The sequence below is a fragment of the Hemitrygon akajei genome, chromosome 11 (genome assembly GCF_048418815.1).
Source record: "Hemitrygon akajei chromosome 11, sHemAka1.3, whole genome shotgun sequence".
In the NCBI taxonomy this organism is placed as follows: Eukaryota; Metazoa; Chordata; class Chondrichthyes; order Myliobatiformes; family Dasyatidae; genus Hemitrygon; species Hemitrygon akajei.
This window is the reverse complement of record NC_133134.1, coordinates 164,857,534-164,871,594: the sequence shown is the minus strand read 5'-3', so window position 1 is coordinate 164,871,594 and position 14,061 is coordinate 164,857,534. Positions and strand designations below refer to the sequence as shown.

General features: G+C 44.3%; 1 protein-coding gene across 4 annotated transcripts in view; it reads left to right on the top strand.

Annotated features, from left to right (window-relative positions):
• matn4 (matrilin 4) overlaps positions 1 to 3,804 on the top strand; it is a 62,074-nt gene extending 58,270 nt beyond the window's left edge. Inside the window, exon 12 of one of the 4 annotated variants that reach the window (XM_073062159.1) lies at positions 2,745 to 3,804. In XM_073062159.1, coding sequence (XP_072918260.1) covers positions 2,745 to 2,806 — 62 coding nt within the window. In that variant the 3' untranslated portion in view covers positions 2,807 to 3,804. Of the gene's footprint in view, positions 1 to 1,203; positions 1,647 to 2,744 lie in introns of those variants that run through there. The other 3 variants (XM_073062161.1, XM_073062158.1, XM_073062157.1) reach the window with 3 other exon arrangements.
• The last annotated feature ends 10,257 nt before the right edge of the window (positions 3,805 to 14,061 follow it).

The following is a 14,061-nucleotide window of genomic DNA, read 5'->3' as shown; positions in this document are numbered from 1 at the left end:
TGTGTAGCTCTATGACTCCAGAAGTTCGTGACAGGTGAATGGGAAAGGTCAGTCACTTCAGAAAGTGATTTTACTGTGACATACATCAAAACATACAGTGAAATGTGCCATTCGCATTAACAACCACCACACTTGCGGTTGTGCTGGGGGCAGCCTGCAAGTGCCAGCGCATATTCTGGCAGCAACATAGCATGCACACAATGCTGGGCAGATCAGAATCAGGTTTATTATCACCGGCATGTGATGCGAAATTTGTTAACTTAGCAGCAGCAGTTCAATGCAATGCATAATGTTCGGCACAGCTTTGTGGGCTGAAGGGCCTGTATTGTGCTGTAGGTTTTTTATGTTTCTATGTTTTCTATAGTATAGAAGAAAAAAATAAAATAATAATAATAATAATAATAATAATAATAATAATAATAATAATAATTTGCAATATACATATATTGAATACTTTAAAAATCATGCAAAAAAACAGAAATACTGTATATTTAAAAAGTGAGGTAGTCTCCAAAGGGTTCAGCACAGAGCACAGCAAAGTTTCAATGTTTTTATTCTTTGTGTTTTCATGTGTTTATTGACTAACTTTACATTCTTTTATGATTTTACCATTTTTTAAAATATCTACATTAATATTTTCTCTGAAAACTAGAGACATTTAAAATAGGTACAAAAGATCCGAGATTCTAATTGGTGATGAAGCTTCAGCCCCATCTTTGCCTTCTGTTGGTCAGGTATTCTTGAGTTGGGGCCTCAGCAATGCATCAGATGAGGCCAACTTGTCGTGAGGCCTAGTTGTCACTGGGGCTTTGCTCCAGTCCTCGATGAGGCGGGCAAGTGAGATCAGCTCTTCACACCCAGCTTTCATAAGCACAAGTGGGCACCAATATTGGGTGGGGTTGTGTACTGGGATCAGCATGATCTAATCCCTTCAATAAGATTCATGATTCAGGGGCCAGAAACTAAGGCCAGACTTCAGTGGCCAGGATCCAAGGCCAGGTTCCAGGGGCCAGGATCCAAGGCCAGACTCCAGTGGCCAGGATCCAGGGGCCAGGATCCAAGGCCAAGCTCCAGTGGCCAGGATCCAAGGCCAGGTTCCAGGGGCCAGAAACCAAGGCCAGACTCCAGAGGCCAAGATTCAAGGCCTGGCTCCAAGGGCCAGGATCCAAGCTCCAGGGGCCAGGATCCAAGGCCAGACTCCAGTGGCCCAGATTCAAGGCCAGGCTCCAAGGGCCAGGATCCAAGGCCAGGCTCCAGGGGCCAGGATCCAAGATTGTTTATTGTCATTCTGCAGTACACGAGTGCAAAGGAGAACCAAGGGATTGTTACTCTAGATCCCATGCAGCATAAAAATACTCAGCCAGCACAAGAAACACAATAACCGTAAGTATAAAAACAATCCTATGAAACAGAATGTATCAGTAACTGTTGAATGTTGCCATACACACATAAGATTAGCTCGTATACATATAATAGGTGACAAAGTAACTCATGACAAGAGGAACTCTTCTGGGTAGCAGCAAGGAATAGAAAACCCTTTGATGTTGCAGTGTTCACCAAGCTTAGCAATTAGATTGCAGACGTTTCATCACCAATCGCAGTGACATGCTCAGCACACGGTTGTTGATGTTTCTAGGAGTGCTTGTGTTTATATAGGCCCCTCAGTCCTGACTAGCTACCCCTTCAGTTGACCTTTGAATTCTAATGGCTCGCATGTTTTTGGCTCTTGGGGGTGCGTAGATGATGTCTATTTTGATATGTTTGCTTACGGAGTTATCTGAAGAGAGCCACTCTTTTAAAAAACTCTCATGCCTGCTTCGTGTGTCTGCGGCAGGACCTCCGTGGTGTCCTTCATGTGCCGAGAACAGCAAATGGCGGATCATGTCTCCGTACCGCCAGTTTGTGTTCCCGTAAACGAGTTGAGAGTTTACCTCCTGTCAAGCCGACATAGTTCTTATTGCAGTTTCCACGGGTGATCCTGAGCACCACGTTGCCTTTGTCGGTGGTCCTTACTGGCACCTCAGTCCTCGAGACAAACTTCCTTAAAGTCGCCATTGTTTTCTGGGCGATTGAGGTTCGAGCGGTCAAGCTGCCATTTCTCAGATATTCTTGATGTAGGGCAAGGTCACACATTTCAATGCACAGTCGAGACATGATCGTGTTACATGAAGTCTGAGAGGGACGCCAATTTAACTAGGACCCTGTGGAGGTTCTAGTGCAGGCAAACACGAAGGAAGCACAAGAATTTTTAGTAGCATGGTTCTCTTCAGATAACTCTGTAAACAAATATATTAAAATAGACACCATCTATGAACTTCTAAGATCCAAAGAAATGTGGGCCAATGGAATTCAAAGGTCAACTGAAGCGGTAGCCAATCAGGACTGAGGCAAGCAAACGGTGGTGGGGGGGGGGGGGGGGGCGGGGAGAGGTCTATACAAACACGAGCATTCCCAAAGAGAAACACCAGCTACAAACTGCACACTGAGGATGTCACCTCTGCTGGTGAAGAAACACCTGCAAGCTAATTGCCAATCTCGATGAACACCACTACATCAAACAACTCACTCCAAGCTACCAATGTTCAACACTATCCTAACTATGAAGCCCTGCCGATCGGGAATTGAGATGAAAACCTTTTTACCAGGAAAGGAAGGTTATATTGCGAGGAAGATGTAAGTGGGAAGATACAAAGGCTCTGAGTTTTGTGTTCATTCATCATGCTATCTTCCTTGACCTCAGACACTGGCCCAGATGACAGCCAAGCTGGAAGATTTGGAAAACCGGGTTATCAAATCAGTGAAATGAAATGTAAAAGTAAATGACCACCATCTTCACATCATCAGAGGTGTTTCTAAGTCGCTAAAATTGATTTAGCTTTATGTGTTTTTTTTTGGTCTCATTTTCCTGGAGTTATTTTTTACAAAGAAAATATTCATTTAGGATGCATTTATTTTCTACGGCTTCGAACTATTTAACAGTAAAAGTCAATTTTTACAAGATGTATATCTTTACTCATTTTGTATGGTACCTATACTTGCAACAAGAATCGGCTGAGAAACAGGCATGTGAAAACTGGGCATTAGTCATGGATCAGAGAGTCATTGAGGGAGAAGGGTTCCATGGTCAGTACACTCTGGACTTCCTTCAAAGGGAGATGAGGAAAGTAGAATGGTGAGTGTCGTGACTGTGAACAAATCCACCGGAGAGACAAAGCTGGGAGATATAAAAGTCTTTTTTGGGGACTCACAGAAGCTGACAGCCTTTGGAGTCACTCAAGAGAGAGTCTCCCTGGTCCAACATTACAAGACATTTTTGTATGTTAAAGAACAAAGGTTACGGGACAATATCTATATTACAATGCCTTCATAATACTTCTTTTGAGTTACATGTAATTTTTCAAATGACTGGATCTTCTCACCAACACACCCAAAATGAGTGTTAATTACTGTGGTCTCTGAGTCCTATAGTTGATTGCATTCATGCATATTCAGGCATCTCAGCTAATTGGAAGTCTCCAGGTCTACAATTTACTCTTAGTGCTGTTGTCTGAATCCATGCAATGGTGTGTTGTTTTGCATTCATGCAAATGCAGACAGCTCAGCCAATTGGGTGTTTCCTGGTCTGCAATTTACTCTAAAATGCAGTTTCAGGAAGACCATTGCTCCAAGCTGCATTTTAAATTTAATTTACAATCCACATTCAGATCAGAAGGTTGGTTGCTGTTGAAATTAATATTTGTTGATATTCCTAACTCCGGAATATGCCCTAACTGTGGGAACGAGAAATAAAAATAAATAAAAATGCTTAGATCTGGAAAGGAAATTAATTGATTAGGGAAACAAGTGACACCATCACATCTTATGCCTTGTGACTGAGGGCATGTTTGAGGGAGAGACTTTCACAAGGTTTATCTAGACAAGCATTTGAATTGCCAAGGCTTGGAAAGTCACAGTTGCTCGCGCCCACCCCAACTATTCCCATTTACTAGCACAAGGGCCAAAGGGTCTTCTTTGCACTCCATGAGTCTATAACCAGATAACATATCAGCATTCACCACCCAGGGAAAGCTCACACCAATGCCAATAAACACCCTGGAAAATATCTATCCAGGTGATTGAAACCATTATCTGGTGATCAATCATGCTGATTAGGAGTAAATCCTTCAATGCATCACTGCCCCAGTCAGAATTGAGCTCTCTGCTGAAGGATAATTCAACTATAAGACCTGTCAGTTTTTATTAATTACTTACTGCCCATTATGCTGCTGGTGTTTAAGGCAGCAATGAATGGTCTCTATTTCTGACTGTCTTTGACCATCTTCTCTATTGTCACCCAGGTGTGGTTCAGGGTCCTCATTTTTACTCTACAGTATGGTGCCAAGTTGTCTTTGGTCTCCCATGTTTCATCTGACTGTCAGGGGTCCAGTGAAGTACTGTCTTGATGAGAGAGTTGGCCTCTCTTCTCATCATGTGCCCAATCCATTTCCTCATGATGATTGTGGCCATGCCCTCTTGATGACAGTGAAAGAGCAGGGTATGGTTGGAGATCTTTCTTGGTGTTGGCTTTTATACAACTCTTTTAATGGAGTAAAATGTCAAAATGAAAGATAATCTATGACTGAAATGCTTCTCACTCCCCTTTCTCAGATTAACCAGTGGGTCCACAGAGGAATTTCTACTTTTATTTTTGTTTTCAAGTCAGGATGTCCTCTTTTACAGTGTGTGACACATACAAAATGCTAGAGGAACTCAGATGGTCAGGCAGCATCTATGGAAAGGAATGAAGAGTCAATATTTTTTAGGCTGATGAACAGTCAGCCCAAAACGTCAAAAAAGAAACTCAAGATGGTACGTTGCCACCCAGATGCCAGGGTCAGGGATGTTTCTGATCAGGTCCACAGCATTCTGAAAGATGAGAGTGGTACCATGTCTAGAAGATATGGTACATATTGGAAGAAATGATACAAGTTGAAAAGTGAGCAGGTCCCTGAAGGGAGATTATAGGGAGGTAGTTAGAAAGCTGAAAAGCAAGACCTCCAATGAAGCTAAGAATACAGCAATTTGGCAGGTAAATGTGAGGGATAAGTGAAGGGGCAGAGGTTCAGCTTTCTAGATCATTGGGATCTCTTCTAGGGAAGGTATGACCTGTACAAAAGAATAGTTTACTCCTGAACGTGAGGGGAACCAATATCCTTGTGAACAAGTTTGCTAGAGCTGTTCAGGAGGGCTTAATCTAATTGGGCAGGGGAGTGGGAACTGGAGTGATAGAGCTGGGAATGAGGCAGTTGGTACACAATGCGATGCAGTTTGTAATGAGACTGTAAGGGAAGCAGGCAGATGATGAGACAAAATTGCAGTTAGTGGGATAAGTTGTAATATGAGTTGAAGTATTCTGTCAGTTTTCACTGTGGAAGACACTAACAGTATACCAGAAATTAGAGGGTATCAGGGAGCAGAATTGAATATAGTTGCTATTACTAAGGAGAAGATATTTGGGAAGCTGAAGGTTTGTAAAAGTCACCTGGACCAGATAGACTACACTCAAGGGTTCTGAAAGAGGTGGCTGAAGAGATTGTAGAGGCATTAGTAATGACCTTTCAAGAATACTAAATTCTGGCATGGTTCCAGAGAACTGGAGAATTGCAAATGTTACTCCACTCTTTAAGAAAGGAGGGGGCAGAAGAAAGGAAATTATAGGCCAGTTAGTCTGACTCCAGCAATTGGGAAGATGTTGGAGTCCATAATTAAGAATGTGGTTTCAGTATATGTGGAAGCACATTATTTCCTTAAAGGGAAATCTTGCTTGACGAATCTGTTGGAATTCTATGAGGAATTAACAAACAGGATAGACAAAAAAGAGTCAGTGGATGTTGTTTACATGGATTTGCAGAAGGCCTTTGACAAGGTACAGAAGATGAGGCTTCTTAAGAAGAAAAGAGGCCTTTGTATTACAGGAAAGATTGGCTGACTGGCAGGAGGTAAACAGTGGGAATAAGCGGGCCTTTTCTGGTTGGCTACTGGTGACTAGTGGTTTTCCACAAGGATCAGGTTGGTACCACTTCTTTTCATGTTATCATTTGGATGACAGAATTTGTGGCCAGGTTTGTGGATGATACAAAGATAAGTGGAAGGGCAGGTAGTGTTGAGGAAGCAGAGAGTCTGCAGAGGACTTAGACAATGGAAAACTGGGCAAAGAAATGGCAGACGGAATATAGTGCAGGGAAGTGTATGTTCAAGCACTCTGGTAGAAGGAATAAAGGCATAGACTATTTTCTAAATGGGGAGAAAATTCAAAACTCTGAGGTGCAAACAGGTTTGGGAGTCTTTGTGCAGGATTCCCGAAAGGTTAACTTGAAGTTTGAGTCAGTGGTAAGAAATGCAAATGCAATGTTAGCATTCATTTTGTGAGGACTAGAATATAAGAAAGGATACAATGCTGAGGTTTTATAAGGCACTTCTCAGACCACACATTGAGTATTGTGGGCAGTTTTAGGCCCATTATTAAGAAAAGATGTTCTAGCATTGGAGAGGGTCCAAAGGAGCTTTAGGTGAATGATTCTGGGAATAAAAGGATTAACATATGAGGAGCATTTCACACAAAATGCTAGGAGCACAGCAAGCCAGGCAGCTGTCTATGGAAAAAAGTACAGTCAACGTTTCAGGCCGAAACCCTTCAGCAAGACAATCTCCTTTAGTCTCGCCGAAGTGTTTTGACCTGAAGAGTTGACTGCACTTTTTTCCGTAGATACTGCCAGGCCTGCTGAGTTCCTCCAGCATTTTGTGTGTGTTGCTCAAATTTCCAGCAAATGCAGATTTTCTCTTGTTTGCGAGGAGCATTTGATGACTTTGGGCCTATACTCATCAGAGTTTAGAAGAATAAGTGGGGGGGGGGGGAACTCATTGAAACATCGAATATTGAAATGTTGTTGGAGTGAATATGGAGAGGAAATTTCCTATAGTGGGAGAGTCTAGGACCAGAGGGCACAGCCTCAGAATAGAGGAATGTCCATTTAGAACAGAGATGAGGAGGAATTTCTTTAGCCAGAGAATGGTGAAACTGTGGAATTCATTGCCACAGACAGTTGTGGAGGCCAAGTCATTGAGTATATTTAAGTGGATTAGTTAGGACGTCAAAGGTTACAGGGAGAAGGCAGGAGAATGGGATAGGGAAGGTTATTAGATCAGCCATGATGGAGCAGACTTAATGGGCCAGGTGGCTTAGTTCTGTTCCTATGTCTTAAGGTCTTTTTGTAGATTCTGCCTGCCCTGCTGAGTTCCTCCAGCATTTTGCATCTGTGTGATACTTTGGATTTCCAGCATCTACAGAATCTCGTGTTTGCAATATGTGAGTGAGATTGCCGACAAAACGGTGCAGCCATTTTAGGGTGGTGCATAGTACCAGGCATCAAATTGTCCCATCCAATTCAGTCCTCCATTGGCATTGCTAGATGGAGAAATTATCGGCAGGGTACAGTAATATTAGTTATCACAAAGCAATGCCGTTGTTGAAACATTCCTGCATTATGCAGCCACGGGCGGACCCAGGACCCTGTGTGAGAAATAAAATCAACACAAACTGTGATGGGCCTAATTAGATATTTTAAATGAATAAAATCAACCTATTTCATTAAATAAAAAGGTGCATAAACAAATTAAGATGTTTCATCGTGTCATGCTACACCTTGGATTTATGCTCACAAAGATCAAAAGTTTTCCCAGACCGTGTGTCTTTTCGGAGGCATTTTCCCAAGTATCTGTGGTGGAGAACTGCCATGGAAAACAGACATCAGCCCCTCTGCAACACAAGTATGATGCTGGAGGAACTCAACAGGTCAGGCGGCGTCTATGAGGGGAAAACACGGTCAGTGTTTTGGGCCGAGGCCTTTCATCAGGACTGGAAAGGAAGGGGGAAGACAGCAGAATAAGAAGGTTAGGGGCGGGGAAGGAGTACAAGCTGGCAGGTGATAGGTGAGACCAGGCGAGGGGAACGTGGCTGGCTGGGGGAGAGGGATGAGGTAAGAAACTGGGAGGTAAAGGGTTGAAGAAGAAGGAATCTGACAGGAGAGAAGCTTGCGCCATGGAAGATGATTGAATATTGAAACAGCTAGATAGAGTGGACATGGAGAGGGTGTTTCCTGTAATGGGGGTGTGTAGGACCAGCGGGCACACCCTCAGAATACAAGGATGTTACTTTAGAACAGAAGTGAAGAGGAATTTCTTTAGCCAGAAGGTGGTGAATCGGTAGAATTCATTGCCACAGAAGGCTGTGCAGGCCAAGTTATTTGGTATATTTAAATGGAAGTTCATAGGTTCCTGATAGGGTGTCAAAGGTTACAGGAGCATGGGGTTGAGAGGGAAAATAAATCAACCATGATGGAATGCAGAAAAGACTCGCAGGGCTGAATGGCCTAATTCTGCTCCTATGTCTTATTATCTAATGGAAGGAAGAGGGGCATTTGTGGGTGCCCCTCATTTGTAGGTGATTTGTGGGTGAAGAGAAGAGATGAACCATTCCGCTTTCAAATCTCTCCCAGAGGAGGTAAATGGGGATAAAGAACAACCTGCTGGAGGAACCTGGTAGATCGAGCGGCATCGGTGGAGTCAAATGGTTAGTTTACATTTCAGGTTGAGACCCTCCAGTGGGGGCTGTGGCCAAAATGGGGATTGAGTTTAGAGAAGAAGAAAGCACAAGAGAGTGTATTGATGTTGGTTTATTATTGTCTCACGGCTACATGCAAACATGGACAGATACATGGATAAAAAGGGTTCGGAAGGATATGACTCAAACACAGTGCATAAGACCATAAGATGAAGGAAGCATAATTAAGCCATCTCACCCATTGAGTCTGCTCTGCCATTCCAACATGGCTGATTTATTATCCCTCTCAACCCCATTCTCCTGCCCTCTCTCCGTAACCATTGACACCCTTACTAATCGAGATCCCATCAACCTCCACTTTAAATATACCCAATGACTCAGCCTCCACAGCTGTCTGAGGCAACTAATTCCACTTATTCACCGCCCTCTGGCTGAAGAAATTCCTCTTCATCTCTGTTCTAAGTGGACGTCCCTCTATTCTGAGACTGTGCCCTCTGGCCCTACAAGGAAGAAAGGTGGAGCAAGATGAGAGTGAAATATTGGGTCCAGCAGGGCAGAACTGCTTGTGGATGTGGGCCAGGAGATAGAAGCAGCGGTGTGGGACTGGAGATGATAAGGGAAGATCTCCCAAGGTCTGTGACTGCTTGGGTGACCATTGCCTGACGTTTGATGGTGGGTCATGATCCAAGGGTACAAAAGGGGTCTGAGAGGTGATACCTGGCCTCTGACAGATAGAGGTCAGTTCACCACACCACAGCAGCGCCACCCTCGTCAGCAGGTTCAGTGGGGGGCAACACACCCACAAAATTCTGGAGGAACTCTGCAAGTCAGGCAGCGTCTATGGAGGGGAATACACAGTCAATGTTTGGGTCCGAGACCCTTCATCAGGACTAGACATGAAGGGAGAAGAAGCCAGAATAAGAAGGTGGAGGGAGGGGAAGCTGGCATGTGACAGGTAAGACCAGGTGAGGAGGAATTTGGGTGGGGGGTGTGGGGAAGTGTGAGGGGGAAGAAGTGAGAATCTGCGAGGGAATTGATGGAAGAAGCAGAGAGCTGTTTCTTGGTGAATGTGTGCTACATATTCTGAACGGGGTAGGTGAGTGTACAAGGTGGGGGTGAAAAGGTCAAGATGGTCACTATCTTGTTAAAAGTTGGCAATAGATCTGGAGCAGGTAATTGGCCAGAGGGAAGGGCAAAGGTGATACAGGAGAACTGAAGGCACATGAAAGGGTCCACAAGCGTGGAGGTGTAGGGGGCAAAAGCTGAGGTCAGATTTCGTTATGTAGGGGTAAGAGGTTGAGGACACAACTGAGGTCTGTCCACTTGGGATATACGAGAAGGTGGGAAGAGACAGTGAAAACGTGGTGGGGGGTGGAACTGTAGGGAGAGATGTGGTCTAGGAAAGAGAAGAGGGAGAGAGATCTGAAAGGAAGGTAAAAAGGCCTCCACTGTATCAGTGAGTACAGCAAATAAGAAAGTGGAACCGTGGACCATGATTGCTTCAAGATGGGGTGACGCTGCAGAGAGAGGTCAAGAGGAGTCACGGGTAGACAGGGAGGTGCAGCAGCATTTTGCCACACTGCCCTTCACTAGTCAGGTCACTGAGAAGCAAAAGTGGGAGGTCATGATATGGTTGTACAAGGCTCTGGTGAGGCTGTACTTGGTGTATTATGTTCAGTTTTGTTTGCCCTGATGTAGGAAAGAGGTTATTCAACTAGAAAGAGCACAGAAAAGATTTACAAGGATGCTGACAGGACGTGATGGACTGAGTCATTGAGAGAGGTTGGACAGGCTAGGACTTCATTCCTTAGAGTGTAGGAGATTAAGGGGTGATTTTATAGACGCGTATAGGATCATGTGGGGCAAAGAGTAGGTGTCTTTCTCCCGGGTGGGGGGGGGGGGAGTTGGAGAACCAAGACCTCAAGGGTAGAGGTTTAAAATGAGAGGCGAACAATGTAAGTGAAACTTGAGGAACATCAGGTTGTGTCTATGTTGAATGAGGTGCCTGAGGCAGGATCTGTAACAACTTTTAAAAGACACTCAGACAGGTACATGAATTGGAAAGTGTTAGGTTATGAGTCAAACACTGGCAAATGGCTCTTGTCTGGATGGGGCATCTTGGCCAGTGTGAACAATAGACCAGTACAGCACAGAAACAGGCCATTCAGCCCACAATGTTCTGCCACACTATTTAGTAATCAAATGCTCAACTAAGCTAATCTCTCTGCCTACACAATGTCCATGCCCTTCCATTTTCCTGCACTTACATGGGCCTATCTAAGAGCGTTTTGTATTTGACAATAGACAATAGACAATAGGTGCAGAAGTAGACCATTTGGCCCTTCGAGCCTGCACCGCCATTTTGAGATCATGGCTGATCAACTACTATCAATACCCAGTTCCTGCCTTGTCCCCATATCCCTTGATTCCCCTATCCATAAGATACCTATCTAGCTCCTACTTGAAAGCATCCAGAGAATTGGCCTCCACTACCTTCCGAGGCAGTGCATTCCAGACCCCCACAACTCTCTGGGAGAAGAAGTTTTTCCTTAACTCTGTCCTAAATGACCTACCCCTTATTCTCAAACCATGCCCTCTGGTACTGGACTCTCCCAGCATCTGGAACATATTTCCTGCCTCTATCTTGTCCAATCCCTTAATAATCTTATATGTTTCAATCAGATCCCCTCTCAATCTCCTTAATTCCAGCGTGTACAAGCCCAGTCTCTCTAACCTCTCTGCGTAAGACAGTCCAGACATCCCAGGAATTAACCTCGTGAATCTACGCTGCACTTCCTCTACAGCCAGGATGTCCTTCCTTAACCCTGGAGACCAAAACTGTACACAATACTCCAGGTGTGGTCTCACCAGGGCTCTGTACAAATGCAAGAGGATTTCCTTGCTCTTGTACTCAATTCCCTTTGTAATAAAGGCCAACATTCCATTAGCCTTCTTCACTGCCTGCTGCACTTGCTCATTCACCTTCAGTGACTGATGAACAAGGACTCCTAGATCTCTTTGTATTTCTCCCTTACCTAACTCTACACCATTCGGATAATAATCTGCCTTCCTGTTTTTACTCCCAAAGTGGATAACCTCACACTTATTCACATTAAACGTCATCTGCCAAGTATCTGCCCACTCACCCAGCCTATCCAAGTCACCCTGAATTCTCCTAACATCCTCATCACATGTCACACTGCCACCCAGCTTAGTATCATCAGCAAATTTGCTGATGTTATTCTCAATGCCTTCATCTAAATTGTTGACGTAAATTGTAAACAGCTGTGGTCCCAATACCGAACCCTGTGGCACTCCACTAGTCACCACCTGCCATTCTGAGAAACACCCATTCACCGCTACCCTTTGCTGTCTATCTGCCAACCAGTTTCCTATCCATGTCAATGTCTTCCCCCCGATGCCCTGAGCTTTGATTTTACCCACCAATCTCCTATGTGGGACCTTATCAAATGCCTTCTGAAAATCGAGGTACACCCTTGTCTAACTTCCTGGTTACATCCTCGAAAAACTCCAATAGATTAGTCAAGCATGATTTACCCTTGGTAAATCCATGCTGGCTCGGCCCAATCCTATCACTGCTATCTAGATATGCCACTATTTCATCCTTAATAATGGACTCTAGCATCTTCCCCACCACCGATGTCAGGCTGACCGGTCGATAGTTCTCTGTTTTCTCCCTCCCTCCTTTCTTAAAAAATGGAATAACATTAGCCATTCTCCAATCCTCAGGAACTGATCCTGAATCTAAGGAACATTGGAAAATGATTACCAATGCATCCGCAATTTCCAGGGCCACCTCCTTTAGTACCCTAGGATGCAGACCATCTGGACCTGGGGATTTGTCAGCCTTCAGTCCCATCAGTCTACTTATCACCGTTTCCTTCCTAATGTCAATCTGTTTCATTTCCTCTGTTACCCTATGTCCTTGGCCCATCCATACATCTGGGAGATTGCTTGTGTCTTCCTTAGTGAAAACAGATCTAAAGAACTCATTAAATTCTTCTGCCATTTCTCTGTTTCCCATAACAATTTCACCCAATTCATTCTTCAAGGGCCCAACATTGTTCTTAACTATCTTTCTCTTCACATACCTAAAAAAGCTTTTGCTATCTTCCTTTATATTCCTGGCTAGCTTGCATTCGTACCTCATTTTTTCTCCCCGTATTGCCTTTTTAGTTAAGTTCTGTTGTTCCTTAAAAACTTCCCAATCATCTGTCCTCCCACTCACCTTAGCTCTGTCATACTTCCTTTTTTAATGCTATGCAATCTCTGACTTCCTTTGTCAACCACTGTGGCCCCTTTCCCCCCTTTGAATCCTTCCTTCTCTGGGGGATGAACTGATTTTGCATCTTGTGCATTATTCCCAAGAATACCTGCCATTGCTGTTCCACTGTCTTTTCTGCTAGGCTATCCGTCCAGTCAACTTTGGCCAGCTCCTCCCTCATGGCTCCATAGTTTCCCCTGTTCAACTGCAACACTGACACCTCCAAGCTGCCCTTATCCTTCTCAAATTGCAGATAAAAACTTATCATATTATGATCACTACCTCCTAATGGCTCCTTTACTGCAAGATCGCTTATCAAATCCTGTTCATTACATAACACTAAATCCAGAATAGTCTTGTCCCTGGTCGGCTCTCGTACAAGCTGTTCCAAGAATGCATCCCGTAGGCACTCTACAAACTCCCTATCCTGTGGTCCAGCACCAACCTGATTCTCCCAGTTCACCTGCATGTTGAAATCCCCCATAACTACTGCAACATTACCTTTGCCACATGCCAATGTTAACTCCCTATTCAACTTGCACCCAATATCCATGCTACTGTTTGGTGGCCTGTAGACAACACCCATTTGGGTCCTTTTGCCCTTACTGTTCCTCAGTTCTATCCACACAGACTCTACTTCTCCTGACCCTATGTCCCCCCTTGCAAAGGACTGAATCTCATTCCTCACCAACAGGGCCACCCCACCCCCTCTGCCCACATTTCTGTCCCTACGATAGCACATATACCCTTGTACATTCATTTCCCAGGTCTGATCTCCCTGCAGCCATGTCTCCGTTATCCCAACAACATCATAGTTACCCATTCGCACCTGAGCTTCAAGCTCATCCGCCTTATTTCTGACACTTCGTGCATTCAGATATAGAATTTTTAGCCCATTTCTCCTCTCTCTGTTTGAATCGCTGCCTATTGTGCTTAACCCAGCTCCCCGAACTCCCATTGGGCTATACGCCCCTAGAATTTTGTTGTCCTTCCTAAATTTACTTATTCTTTCAACACATTTAACTTCATGTTCCGTCAGACCATCCCTCTGTACATGTGTCCTCCTTATCACTTGTTCCGCCTCACCTTTCTCTACTACACACTTAATATTCCGGAACCGTGTAGTCCCCACCTGTCCTTTATTCTTCTTCTCGCTATCCTCTCTCATATTCTGGAT